At 38.6% G+C, this 14189-nt stretch overlaps 1 protein-coding gene across 1 annotated transcript in view; it reads left to right on the top strand.

Moving 5' to 3' along the window:
- Positions 1 to 177: 177 nt before the first annotated feature.
- Positions 178 to 14189, top strand: part of LOC113588427 (GRAM domain-containing protein 2A) — a 14396-nt gene continuing 384 nt past the window's right edge. The window contains exons 1-13 of the mRNA XM_035528604.1: positions 178 to 253; positions 4104 to 4253; positions 6166 to 6220; positions 7974 to 8046; positions 8622 to 8725; positions 9038 to 9136; positions 9422 to 9493; positions 10024 to 10092; positions 11310 to 11415; positions 11942 to 12016; positions 12122 to 12221; positions 13227 to 13337; positions 14118 to 14189. The exon at positions 14118 to 14189 is cut by the window's right edge and continues 384 nt beyond it. Of these exons, the coding sequence (XP_035384497.1) occupies positions 204 to 253; positions 4104 to 4253; positions 6166 to 6220; positions 7974 to 8046; positions 8622 to 8725; positions 9038 to 9136; positions 9422 to 9493; positions 10024 to 10092; positions 11310 to 11415; positions 11942 to 12016; positions 12122 to 12221; positions 13227 to 13337; positions 14118 to 14133 (1080 nt within the window). The 5' untranslated portion in view covers positions 178 to 203 and the 3' untranslated portion in view covers positions 14134 to 14189. The remainder of the gene's footprint in view (positions 254 to 4103; positions 4254 to 6165; positions 6221 to 7973; positions 8047 to 8621; positions 8726 to 9037; positions 9137 to 9421; positions 9494 to 10023; positions 10093 to 11309; positions 11416 to 11941; positions 12017 to 12121; positions 12222 to 13226; positions 13338 to 14117) is intronic.

The raw sequence follows: 14189 nt of genomic DNA, 5'->3' as shown, positions 1-14189 counted from the left end.
TCGGAAAGAATGGGCATGGCTAACAGAATCTTTCATGCATCGGTAACCTGTGGGGGAGGAGTCAGTTTGTGTCTGTCTGTGACTATCTGCTGTGCAACCTGTGCTAAGACAAGGTAATGGTTAAGACATAGTCTGCGTATGAGCAAGCGTGTGAGCTGATTTATGCAGAGCTCTAAGTAGTGCAGATTAGAACTGTTAGCAGCATGGATGGAGAGGATTGTTTCAACAGGCGATTTTCGCTGGACAGCTTGGGGTGAGTGAGGCTACACTTTATTAAATGTAATTATTTATTAATTCATTTTTTACAACCAGCCATTCATATCTGTGGAGAGTAGATGGAAATATATGCAAAATATGTTTAATCTATTTCTCTTTGAAAAAGGTCATATTTACAAACATGCCAAAGTGTTTTTAGAGAGGGTTGTAGTATCTTTCAGCAGGTGAAACATCAGCTCATGGTGTCTTAGTCACCCCACAAGCCAATGAAAGACTATAATCGTTAAAAGCTAGCTCAGTGTCTGTCACATCCCACGGAGTTTACATACTAGACAAAGAAAACTTGCCACTTCCCATTCTCTACATTTAGTGCCATGCTTAAAATGTGGGCGCTCTGACTACTATTGACCCTCTAATGTGTTCCATTGTGTGTGTGTGTGTGTGTGAGTGTGTGTGTGTGTGTGTGTGTGTGTGTGTGTGTGTGTGTGTGTGTGTGTGTGAGTGTGTGTGTGTGAGTGTGTGTGTGTGTGTGTGTGTGTGTGTGTGTGTGTGTGTGTGTGTGTGTGTGTGTGTGTGTGTGAGTGTGTGTGTGTGTGAGTGTGTGTGTGTGTGTGTGTGTGAGTGAGTGTGTGTGTGTGTGAGTGTGTGTGTGTGTGTGTGTGTGTGTGTGTATATACGCACATACTTTAAGATCATTATATGCAGAGAATATGTAGGTGTATGTACAATTTAGAGGCAAAGTCAAGTTCACAGACGTCCCTGAACTCTTGATTTACTGTCATTAAGGTTTCATAACTTTGTTCAATGGTTATTCTTGTCTAAATCAGATGAGTCAAAAATTGAGGCTTTCAGACAAAATTCGAAATCCTTTGTATGGCACAAACTTTACGTGGGGATGCTTTTCCACAGCAGGGACTGGGCTGGCTCATTAAAATCGAAGGGCAGATAGTTGTGAAAATACAACCTGTTTCAGTCTAACGCAAAAGAAAATTTAGGAAAAGTTCACCTTTCTGAAGTACAATGGAAAAGCAACGGGATGAGTTGTAATGAAAAGATGGACGTCTTACAGCAGACAAGAAAAAGTCCAGATCCAATCCAGAATCTGTGGCACCATCTGAAAATTGAAAATTTGAAAAGTTGTATCATCTAACAAACCTGAACATTGTGGAATAAATCTGCTAGGAAGAATACGTGAAAATCACTCCCGACCAGCATGTGTAGCTGCTGAAAACTGTTCCCAACAGACTTTTGCAGCAGAATGTGATTCTACCAAGATCTAGTTTGAATGGACTGAATACATACATAAACTGAATGTATACAGTGCCAGGAATAATTTACATAATTTTCATTTCTAGATTTCCAGATTAATCTGATGATTTAAGGGAATTGAATACTTATTCAAGGCACTGTACATATTTGTTGTTTGGAATATTTTAAAATAGCAAAACTAGAGTCATTTCTTAGTTTTCCAATGCTGCTCTTGATATCTTTGACCTTTTAATATTGCTATAAGTTGGTTAGTTTGGATGAAATCAGAATCGCCATACTGACATTACTAAGAAGTCTTTATATTCAACAGTGGCTATGCTTGGCTATTGCAAACATACCTTACTTTGCATCTCTGTAAAATGTACACTAGCACAAATCTGACATGCATTACTTTGAATATTCTAATGCCATAGCACCAATTTATGCACCAGAGGTTAACAAGCCTCAGTGATTGACACAAAGGAACTTTGGTGACTGGCTGCAGCTTGGCCTTATTAAAAAGGTTAATCTTTGTGGATTTTCTTGCCTAGAGGCTAGCTCTGATTTCTCAGAAATCTATTTGTATATAGGTTTACATGTACATCGTGATTTACAAATCAAATTGAACAGATTTTGTCTTGATAAGAATTTTAAACACTGCAATAATAGCACTTAAAAAGTATTTAAAAAGCACTTAAAAAAACATGTAAAATAATCATTGGGATTTGATGTGAAATGAATTTCATTAAAAAAAAAAATACAAAAATATGCTGAGTAATCTGGAAACGCTAGGAAAAAACTCATTAAAAAGTTAGTTTAGACAACCAAGCTATCTAAGAACAGATCTAGGATCAGTGCTGATAGATCTTATCGCTGGAATAGGAGCTGGGAGATTGCTCTACGCCACCCCGGCGTGCCCATTCCTAACACCACCTCTAGGTGAAACATGCCCATTCAAATGAGAAAAAAAATGTGCTTTTCCTTCCCAAACAGTTCTGGGTTTACCGGCCCCCCCTTGCGGTCGGACAGACTGCCTGAACATAACAGTGGCAGCAGTGATCTAATTAAAGATCATCAACGCTGTTGCACTAAATGAACAGTGGCAGGAGTGTAGTGTTAAAGGGTCTTCCAGGTGCCAGTTTCTTAAGGGGCACCTACTCTGTACATGCATGTGAAAGCTAATGGCCCTTTTTCTGTGTACGATGAAGTTAATACCCTTACGGTGACTTACCTTATCTGTACAATTGTGTCCAGATTCCTGTGGGCCCTTTCAAAAATTACCTCCGCTATAGTCAGTCCACTGAATTTTGAGTGTAGTAATAATGCCTGAAGTGGTGGATTAAAATGGCAGCTGCAGCTATAGAGTAGTAAAGGAATCACAAGCACACAGTGTTACACTAGCTCATTAGTGAGGTGGAACTGAAACAGAAATATCAGGTACACTAGTCTGTCTTTTAGTTCTTTTTTTGTGAAAATAAAAGTGATGGGTATTCTTAAGTAGCTACTCTACACATTGGTTTCATCTTGACAGCATCACTTGTCTGCTTGTCCCTGGGCCAAAAAAGAATGAAACAGGTTCCACAACTTTCAGAATGCTTTGCGGCATAACACGCTTCCAAGGGAAACCATGCAGCTATGCAAATGAGCATTCAGGAAGCATCGATAATTGAACATGTGCTCTGCGTAGTGGGGCAGTTCCATTGTGAAGCACTCATACCGGTTTGGGAAACTTGCTCTTGGTAAACCATTTATGAGGTGTTCATGGTTGAAGTGCACAGTCTTTAGCCAAGAGCAAGACATTTAATCATCTACTGGAGAACGTGTCTGTGTTGCGTATGCAGCGCTTTGGTACTGGTAACTGGTCTGTGAATCTTCTGCATGGTAAGCTCTTTCAAAAGTCTACATGGCAGTGAAAATCTAATCTTAATCACACAACCTTAGTCAGTGTCGTGTAACACAATCTTAGCAGTATTTTTGTTTGAAAGTTAATATGACATATTTGCTTTGAAAAGTCTCCTTTCAGCTCAAAGGTCAATTCTGTGAATGCTGATCCTCTTTGTCAGTGCTTGAAGTTCATGTCAGTAGAGCCGCTCACGGCGCATGCAGTCTTACGTGTGTTTTGTGTTCAGTTTGTAGTACGTTATGCAATGCAATAACATACGTACAAATAAGATAGCATGACTTTAGAAACTGCTAGAAAATACTTTGTGGAGCAGTGGTTAAATATTGAACCTATATCTTTTGTTTTCTCAAAGTGAAGGAACAGAATTCTTATGTAGCACAGACCAGCCACAATGATATGAGGATTTATACAATATACCAACTCAGCAGGAAACATTTTCATAAAAACTGCTAACATTCCACCTTGTTATCAGCAGTCCTGTCCTTATCAGCAGTTTTCTTTAAAACAAAGACTCAAATTGCAAGCAGTCAACACAAGCCTTTAATAACTTTCACCAGATATATATATATAAAACAAAGGAGGAAATGACATTGTAAAAACCGCTCCAGTCATGGAAATAAAAATGCATCATTTTCTTTCATATTTCTTTACAATTACCATTAGCATGATTTAAACTCATAGCAGTTCCTCGGTTGTGTGTTGCGTGCCCGTGATGGTGTCTCCTCCCTGGCTTTAGTTATATTCTAGACAGAGGTGGAATCCTGGGGAAGACCAAGAGCAGTAAAATGAGCAGGAGCTCTGAGGAGATGAAGGTCCGTGGTCTGGATGACGCACATCTACACCTGCTCGAGCTTAACAGGAGCCTCCAAAGAATCAACACCACACGGTCTGCACACGCTGCACTTGCTAACTGGGACACTTGTGTTTCCTTTTGTATTAAAGAAATAGTGTTAGTGATGAATAACTTGGATAAGCATGAACCAAATACAGCACTTTGGGTTGGGCAGTACCTTTACAGATCCTAGGCAGAAATCGCTGAAACAGTATCACAATTTCTATTTACTACATAAACTCAGATTTGGAGGATCATTCATAAATTGGATTCAGTTTTTTATACTTCACCCACAGCCACAGTGGATACTAACAGACTAACTTCACTAGAGTTTACATTACACAGATGAACTACACGGGTAGCCCATCTCCCCCATTGATTTGCCAATTTCATCGAACCACTAGCTGCAGCAATATGATTAAATATAAATACAAAAGGAATACAGACACCAATCTCAGAGCACAAAGTAAGTTTATGCACAGACAACATCCTTCTCTTTTTAAAAATTCAACAACATCAATAATAGGACATATACAAGCCATCCAAGTCTAATCTCGGACTACTCTATCAATTGGTCAAAATCCACTATCCTTCCACTAGATATGAGTACACACACACACACACACACACAACTTACACTGGACATAAGATTTATACATTGGTATTCACAACCATGTACATCTCTACTCAATGCACACAAAACACTACAGGTAGTTTTAGCCATGGCACTGAACACCAATCAAACATTTCTGGCAAAAAATGATTAACCTTCTATCATCCTGGTTAAACACACATATCCCCCTATCTCCATCGGTTGGGAACACATTTGTTATCATGTTGTCTAATTAAAATATTAGAATACTTTATGTTGCACTGATCATCACCAAGGAAATCATCCTCATGAACTGGAAATTAAAAAATCTCATCAGCATTACACATTGGAAAAACTTAATGTTAGATCACATATCAGTATAAAAACCCTCTTCATCCCTCAAAAATAAAACCTTAACTTAGACACCTCTCATTAACCATCTACACCTAAAATGATCAAAACTAGTATTGTAATAACCAAGCAGAACTAGATGAGATCTAAAGAACCATACCATGCATTTTATAAATCAAAACAAATCCCCCTATCCTCTTACCACATTTAATGCACATTCTTGGACATGCACACACACATACACACAAACATACATACATCATATACATAATCATCATCATTATTATTATTATTATTATTATTATTATTATTATTATTATTACCAATACTACTTTGTTATTTCACCCCTGTTATTTTATATGTTCTCCATCTGCACAGGACACTGTCACTGATCTGCTATCTAGCCATTAGAACTAACAAAGTCTTGTCCCTCAGACAGGTTGTAGCAGGACGACCAAAAAAGAGAGAGAAGCAGGGAAAACCCGCTTGTGTTTTAGGAAACCCAGCCGTGATTCACATTGAACTTTGACTCATTGAACACTTTGATTCGCATTGACACATTGAACGTTTGTAGTGTACCTGCATGTAAAATTAGAAGTCAAAGGTGTTCTTAAAAAGAGAGCTGAGAAAACATTAAACTGTGTACTGCACTGTGTCCCTCCAAGACTGACATTGTTCCTACGTACAAAATATATCCTCTATAAATAAGTGCAAGTATATCCTCTATAAATAAGTGCAAGTATATCCTCTATAAATAAGTGCAAGTATATCCTCTATAAATATGTGCAAGTATATCCTCTATAAATAAGTGCAAGTATATCCTCTATAAATAAGTGCAAGTATATCCTCTATAAATAAGTGCAAGTATATCCTCTATAAATAAGTGCAAGTATATCCTCTATAAATAAGTGCAAGTATATCCTCTATAAATATGTGCAAGTATATCCTCTATAAATAAGTGCAAGTATATCCTCTATAAATAAGTGCAAGTATATCCTCTATAAATCACATTGTATCCAACAGGACCACCACAGAGGAGGAAGGAACTGATCACGTATATGCACTGTTCAAATCCAGTGTGAGTTTACTTTTCCTTATTTTTATTTACAGTGGTGTGAAAAAGTGATTCCCCCCGCCCGTTAAAACATAAATTAACTGTGGTTTATCACATCTTTGGAAAGCTGAGTTCAATTTTTCTAGCCACACCCAGGCCTGATTACTGCCACACCTGTTCTCAATCAAGAAATCACTTAAATAGGACTTGCCTGACAAAGTGAAGTAGACCAAAAGATCCTCAAAAGCTAGACAGCATGCTGTGATCCAAAGAAATTCAGGAACAAATGAGATACAAAAGTAATTGAGATCTATCAGCCTGGAAAAGTTTATAAAGCCATTTCTAAAGCTTTTGGACTCCAGCGAACCACAGTGAGAGACGTTATCCACAAATGGTGAAAACATGGAACAGTGGTGAACCTTCCCAGGAGTGGCCGGCCAACCAAAATTACCCAAAGAGTGCAATGACGACTCATCCCAGAGGTCCCAAAAGACCCCACAGAAACATCCAAAGAACTGCAGGCCTCACTTTCCTCAGTTAAGCTCAGTGTTCATGACGCCACCATAAGAAGGAGGCTGGGCAAAAACGGCCTGTGTGGCAGAGTTCCAAGACCAAAACCACCGCTGAGCAAAAAGAACATAAAGGCTCGCCTCAGTTTTGACAGGAAACATCTTGATGATCCCCAAGACTTTTGGGAAAATACTCTGTGGACTGACAAGACAAAAGTTGAACTTTTTGGAAGGTGTATATCCCATTAAATGTGGCGTAAAAGTAACAGCATTTCAGAAAAGGAACATCATACCAACAGTAAAATATGGTGGTGGTAGTTTGATGGTCTGGTGCTATTTTGCTGCTTCAAGACCTGAAAGACTTGCTGTGGTAAATGGAACTATGAATTCTGCTATCTACCAAAAAATCCTGAAGGAGAATGTCTGGCCATCTGTTCGTGACCTCAAGCTGAAGCACACTTAGGTTGTGCAGGAGGACAATGATCCAAAACACAAGTCCACCTCTGAATGGCTTAAGAAACAAAATGAAGACTTTGGAGTAGCATAGTCAAAGTCCTGACCTGAATCCATTTGTAATGCTGTGGCATGACCTAAAAAGGTGGTTCATGCTCGAAAACCCTCCAATGTGGCTGAATTACAACAATTCAAAGATGAGTGGGCCAAAATTCCTCTCAGCGCTGTAAGACTCATTGCCAGTTATCACAAACGCTTGATCGCAGTTGTTGCTGCTAAGGGTGGCCCAACCAGTTATTGGGTTTAGGGGGCAATCACTTTTTCACACAGGGCCATGTAGGTTTGGATTTGTTTCCCCTTAATAATACAAACCTTTTTAAATACTGCATTTTGTGTTTACTTGTGTTATCTTTGTCTAATATTTAAATGTGTTTGATGATCTGAAACATTTAAGTGAGACAAACATGCAAAAAAATATCAGGAAGGGGGCAAACACTTTTTCACACCACTGTAAAAAAAAAATTATATATATATATATATATATATATATATATATATATATATATAAACAAACCACTGTTTTTATTTTATTTTTAAAGTTAGAAATGTATTAGATATAATGCCTCATTTGGATACCTGCATACAAACTGAAAAAACAATAAACATGTAAGACCATTTTCTATGTCATTTCATCAGTTCAGTTCAAAGAGATTACAAAAAGAGATTACAAAAAACTCTTAAAGAGCTTTCTGCAGTAAGACAAAATCATATTCGCATGCATACCCTGTTTCAGATTTCACTTTCTGTTTCAACAGAGTTTCAAGAACCACAACAAAACATTCCTCAAATATTTCCCAGAGATTTTTGAGGTGGATCATTTGTCTCATGGTGAGATTTCTTTCACTGTAGTCACTCCTTGCTTCCCTTCCTGATGGAGGCATTGTGAGAACATCCCCAAGTCATCTAATCTAGTTTGTTCTGAATCCTAAAGTTACTTGTGTGTACTGTGCCCAGCTAACTACAGGACTTACAAGAGTGTTTCCCAGCAGTGCTCCAGGGAGATGTTTTTCCTGTTCTATCACATCTGAGCCTCATTTCCCAAAAGCATTGCAGTAATGAGATCAGTTTATATGAGAGAGTGTTCAGTATAAAACTGTTTGCATTATGATGCTTTTAGGAAGCCCAGCCCCGATTCACCTTGAACTTTGTAGTGCACCGGCTACATAAAATTAGAAATCAGAGGTGTTTCTAAATGTAACTCTCCAAATGTCAAGTCAAAATTCCACATGTGGAGCTTAATACTGAATAAAGAGTATGAGAATATCATAATTAATCAGAGGTTTGTCAGAATTGGGAAAAGGTCGATCTGGTAGGTGCAGGGATCCCCCAGGCCTGTGCCCGCGAGGCCATGTCATACACTGCTGTTCTGCTGACAGCTTGCCCTGCTGTTTCCCACTTCCCAGCATTCACCTGTGCCCTGCAGAAGGAAGTGCTCTACCATGGCAAGATGTACGTGACCCAGCACCACCTGTGTTTCCACTCTTCCGTTCTACTGAAGGACACCAAGGTAAGACAAAGAAATCCCGGGGCAGCTTACGATCTAAGAATATAAAATGTCCATATTTTACGTTCATCATTTTTCACACAGTGGTATTGTTGCCGTCGTTGGGATGAGAACCACCTGGTTATATGTTATATTATTACATCCCTATTTTAGAGACCCCATGAAGCATATCAGCCAGTGTTTAAATATTAAATGCTATGATTAATTTAGGGCATCTTGATTGGACTAAATCCCTAAAATAGCCAGTGAAATGAGTTGAATGTAGGATACAATAACTTGGATCCCAAATGCTTTTGCCTCCCTGCCTCTCAATAGGTTGTGATCGATGTGTCCACAATTCAAGCCATAAAAAAGAAGAACACGGCGCGAATCGTACCCAACGCTCTCTCCATCACCACACGCGATGGACAAAAGGTATTAGCTCTCTTCTTCTTTACAGGGTTCGCAGGGTTTTATGCCTCCTTGAAAAATGTAATTTTGTTAGATGATAGTGTGAATCTATGTAAAGAAATCTGACTAGATATTTGTAGAGGTAAATTTAGAAAAACCTTTCCATTTTCATATACAGGTGAAAACTGTCAAAGTCATTACAAACGAGTCAGTCCTTGCAAATATTACACTACAGAATAGAAACTGTAAAAGAGTGAAAAGAATCTGTTCATTGCAGTTGATTCCTTACAGGCTCTCACTGTGTTTCAGTACCTGTTTGTATCACTGCGGAACAGAGATACGTGCTTTGAGCTCCTCCATTCAGTATGTCCACAGCCACAGGTTGGTGATGCCTTTCATTTGTTTCAACTTAACAATCAGGCAATCTAGTACAAAGTGCAATAAAATACATACTGTTCAGAGGCTTCTTTAGCAAAGGATATAGCCAGTAAAAAGTGCTCACCCTTTCCATTAGTATCAGAAAAATGCCTTCCCCTCATATTAGTTTTATAACAAAAAAATGTTTAGCGAATCCGGTGTAGGTTCAATGCTGTAATATTCTGTGAATGTATATACCGTTGATTACAACACTGTCTTGCATTTAAGGCAGTTTTATGGTTTAAATCAATGTCAGTTTCTTATGGTTAAAGAAATATGATTCTTCTTCTTCTTCTTACAACCCTGTCTAATTATTTGAAAATGATACATGCAATATATAAGATATATATATGAGTAATAAAGCAGACAACTCTTTTAAATGAAGTCTGATAGGAATATAAATGTGATTTGGAGCCATGTTTGGAAATATGAAAGTTTTGTGGTGAAGTTTGAGACAAACAGAACTTTTGCTGGCATTCCTATTCTTCCTTCAGGTTTTATGTCCCAGTGGCAGTGCTCAGGTTTCTTCTGCAGAAAATGGCCATGAACTGCAAGTCGAGACAGTAAGTTCTCAATGTTTCTACTATTTTTTGTGACTGAAACCTTATTTAGGTTGTGTTCAAACATCTTTGTATTTCTAAGGCATAGGCCTATATATCTTGTGTTTGTCTGGCAAGCCATATGATTCTGCAATCACTAATCTTCAGCTCATGTCTACTAAAAGTATACACAAAAGGTTTCACTGACAGGTAAGCACCTGATCTGTGGAATGTTGTTAGAAGGTCAGTGGTCACCTTAAATGGCAATATGCAAATTTGTTTATATTCATGGCATTTAGCAGATGCTTTTATCCAAAGCGAATTATAGTTATGACTGAACACATTGACAGCAAGTGAGGGTTAATGGCCTTGCTGAGGGGCCCAACAGTGACAACCTCACAGTGGGGGGGGTCTTGAACTGGCAACCTTCCAATTACTAGTCAAATACCTTAGCTGCTGAGCTACCACTGCCTCCAAGTTTAAAATGTCACCACTGGACTAAGTGGGGAAGAGCAATGCTATTCGAAAAGTGATTCATTGATTTCTCTCTGTCAAATATACAATAACTATGTAGTCACAGTTATACCTGTAAAAATGTTTACATTGATCAAAGCAGTATTATTGCACTGAGTCGTAAATGTTCGAAGCCATTGTAAAATAAATACATTTAATATACACACATGACCACAAATAACATTCATTTTGTTTGCAAGAAAATGCAGTTGAGCAGTCTATAAGATTATATTTAACTTGCATGGTAAGTAATGTATGTATGCGATTCATGGCATTTTTCTTAACCAGTGCTTTCTAAATACTTTTAAAATTGTTCACCCCTTGGATGTCCTGTGAGCCTCTGTGAGTTTTCTCTGGACTTGGTGGTGGTGAAGGTGGTGAAGAAGAAGAAGAAGAAGAAGAAGAAGAAAAGAACTAGCGCATCTTTGTTTTTTAGTGGCCTCTGGCTTTTTGGTGCATAACTGCAGGCAAAATTCCAATAAAGAAGAATAGGCCACGGTAGGTGTTATTTGCAGCCGAATTTAGGCTATGTGGTCATTTAGTTAGGAAGGGTTCCATGAAACACTAACAAACATTCTTAAGAACAAGTTAACAAAGTCCTTAGCATTACCAAGCTGTGGGGAAAACACGGCCCAGATTTGTGCGTTAAAGCCTGGTATCAGGAACATTACACTCTCCTGTCATGCTCAGTAGACAGGGAACGAGCTAATGGTGTCGTCTGCTCACAGATGTCCAGTCACTCTAGCCAGGAGGAGAGCACAGACCAGACCCTCCCAGAGCAGATCAAGAGTCTAAACTGTACCCTTTCCTTCACATCCTCGATTATCCCCCAAGGTTAGTCATGTTCACTCACTACACACACCCAATTACATGCACTTCAGGAAAGTGTTCACATGGGAGTTATAAGCATGTATAGGGGGCTTGATTACAATTGGCCAGCTGTCCACAGACTTGAAGCATTCTTTCTGTGATTTACTTATGCCAGAAAAGGTTGTTTAGGAAATCAGATAAGCAGTCAGACAATTCTACCTCTGCCTCCATTAGAAGAACATCTGGGTGTATCATAATAAGACCATCAGACTGTAAGTTATGTGAGAATCCCACTCTGTCACCCCTGATTCAACTCCGAGGTTGCTTAGGAATTGGTCATGAGCCAAGTATGCCAGAGCAGGGATGATAAACTATGCACTGCAGGTGCCGTCAAAGGGTGCCCTGAGAACCTATGGTTCTGTAGCCTTGGGACTATGCAGTGATCCTCACATTGGTATGATGCTCATAGGATCACAGTGGGTCTCATGTCTTATGTGTGCGTTCATGCTGTGTAAGAGTAAGTTATTGAGGACTGTCCTGGCTTTTACAGTACATGCAAGAAGCAGTTCCACACCACGGAGAAGCACTGGAGGAGAGGGTCTCTTCTCAGAGGAGGAGAACCCACGTAAGTGAACACACAAACACACACTCCTTTCCTACACACAGAAATGCAGATTTCTTCATCTCCCTTAACACTGGCACATTGTCTTGTATTCTTATTCATGAATAGATGTCTGCTGGCTGACCATGGTAACAGAGAAGATCAAGTCTCTTCTGCCCTTAAGTGGCTCATCCAACATCAAACAACTCCTTATTATCTACCTTATACTGTAAGAGCTACCATTCATTAATCATTCTCCAAATAACAAATTACTTCAGTTCAGTAAAACAAACAAAGAAAACATCAAAAAGATCAGTATTCATACTCTGAGGGAACTTGAGAGGTTTTGATTTCTTCAGTCATTTTTTTACAAGGAGCTCTAACAGAATGAAAGTCAAGAGCCCTGTCCGTGCCTCTGCTTAAAAAATGAACCCAAAGTCCACGGAAGAAAACCATGCTGGTTCACTTGAATCCCACAGCATTTGGGTTTGGAGAAGTGGGGGTGCATTCTTTGCTGAATATTCAGTATGTGTAATTCAAACGGATAGACTCTTTGGTAATCTAAACACAAAACATAACGGATGTTTAATAATAAGAGTGCTGTTTTGCAGCTGCGCTGGCTAGGTGTTACATCAAAAACATGAAGTAATTTTTATTTTAACATGAAGCTGTCAATATATTGATTGAGATTTTTATTTTTTTTAATTGATCTGAAATGTGATTTTTGTTGTTGTTGGAAGTTGGAACGTTGAACATTACTGGTATGCAGTCAATCAAGAAGACACTGAAACATGACTTAAATGGTCATATCTGATGTGGGTGTAACGTTGCTGATGTTTTAGCAGATATAGGCAGCTCAGTTGGACCTCAGTTAGTGCACACTTCAGAATGCCCTGTCGCAGTCTTCAAGAGCACAGGGTCGTCCAGTATATACTTGTGTCCGAGTTTCTGTTATTCTTAATGGCATACATAGCTGCCATTTTCTTGAGTGTTTATACTGAAGCTACCAACAAGAGACAAAACAGACAAAACTTTTTATGCTGTTTGCCATAAATTCAGTAGGCCTAACTCTGATAGTGTGGACACATCTGTCAATGGCTAAATGATCACTGCGCAAAATATTCACACATATTTTTGCTGGCTTGTGTGGCTAGAAATGTGGTTAGAATACAATCTAAAAAACAGTGTCTAAATTTTTTTGTGTGTGTGTGTGTGTGTGTGTGTGTGTGTGTAGAATGGTACTCCTGCTTTTATCATCTGGGTACATTGGTCTTCGTATTGTAGCTTTGGAAGAGCAGCTGAGCACCCTGGGAGCGATGCCTGATGAGTTTAACTTACAAAAAGAGTGAGTACCCTCCACATCCCACACCCCTTTAAGATTAAATCCATTTTCACTGAATTGATTATTAGCTTATTTGAATAATAATATGCCTACTCCTAAACATAAAAGAACCTTAACTTCAGTAACCAGGAGATCTTTTCAATTTTTCTTCATCACAAACAGCTAAATAAAGACCCTCACAAAACACACACGTTCACAGATACACACACCTATGCACACCATGCCAAATGTTAAGAGCAAAACTTAACATGCCTACCTCTTCACCGACTCAGATGTACTCAAACTGTCAAGTGAAATGGTACAGGTAGAATAAAAACACATACATTCAGAGCATGTCTAGAGGACCAGTAAAATGCTGAAGCATTTAAATACTGAATTAATTGCATTTAGTGGTTTGGAAGATGAATGAAATAAAATCATTCTGATTGGTTAATAATTTAACATTTGTTTAGGCTGCGACCTCTATGCTAACCCATCCAGCCGAAGAACTATATCATATAGCAACCTGATGTTCAACACTAAACATTTGCATGTATCTTGTAAATTACATGGAAAAAATAGTTTTCATGAAAACAAGCAATAAGGTGATTTGACTTTCATGACTTCACTGATCTTAATGTGTTAACCAAGAAAATGGTATCACTACACTATTACAACCCATTTTCATCTGTACACTCAAAGATCATGTGGTGCTCAGTGAATTGGTAGGCAGCAAGTTTTTGTATGCGTTTTGTGTCTTCAGAAGTGCTCCCCTGACAATTAAACCCTCTGCTTCTATCTTAGGTACAAGGAAACCTAACCAACGTAGACGATTATAGGTACTATAGGAGGAGAAAATGAAGAAATCTCTGTATG

This window comes from Electrophorus electricus, chromosome 7 (assembly GCF_013358815.1).
Source record: "Electrophorus electricus isolate fEleEle1 chromosome 7, fEleEle1.pri, whole genome shotgun sequence".
Taxonomy (NCBI): domain Eukaryota; kingdom Metazoa; phylum Chordata; class Actinopteri; order Gymnotiformes; family Gymnotidae; genus Electrophorus; species Electrophorus electricus.
Note: the sequence above shows the minus strand (reverse complement) of the source record. Positions and strands in the feature narration are given on the sequence as shown.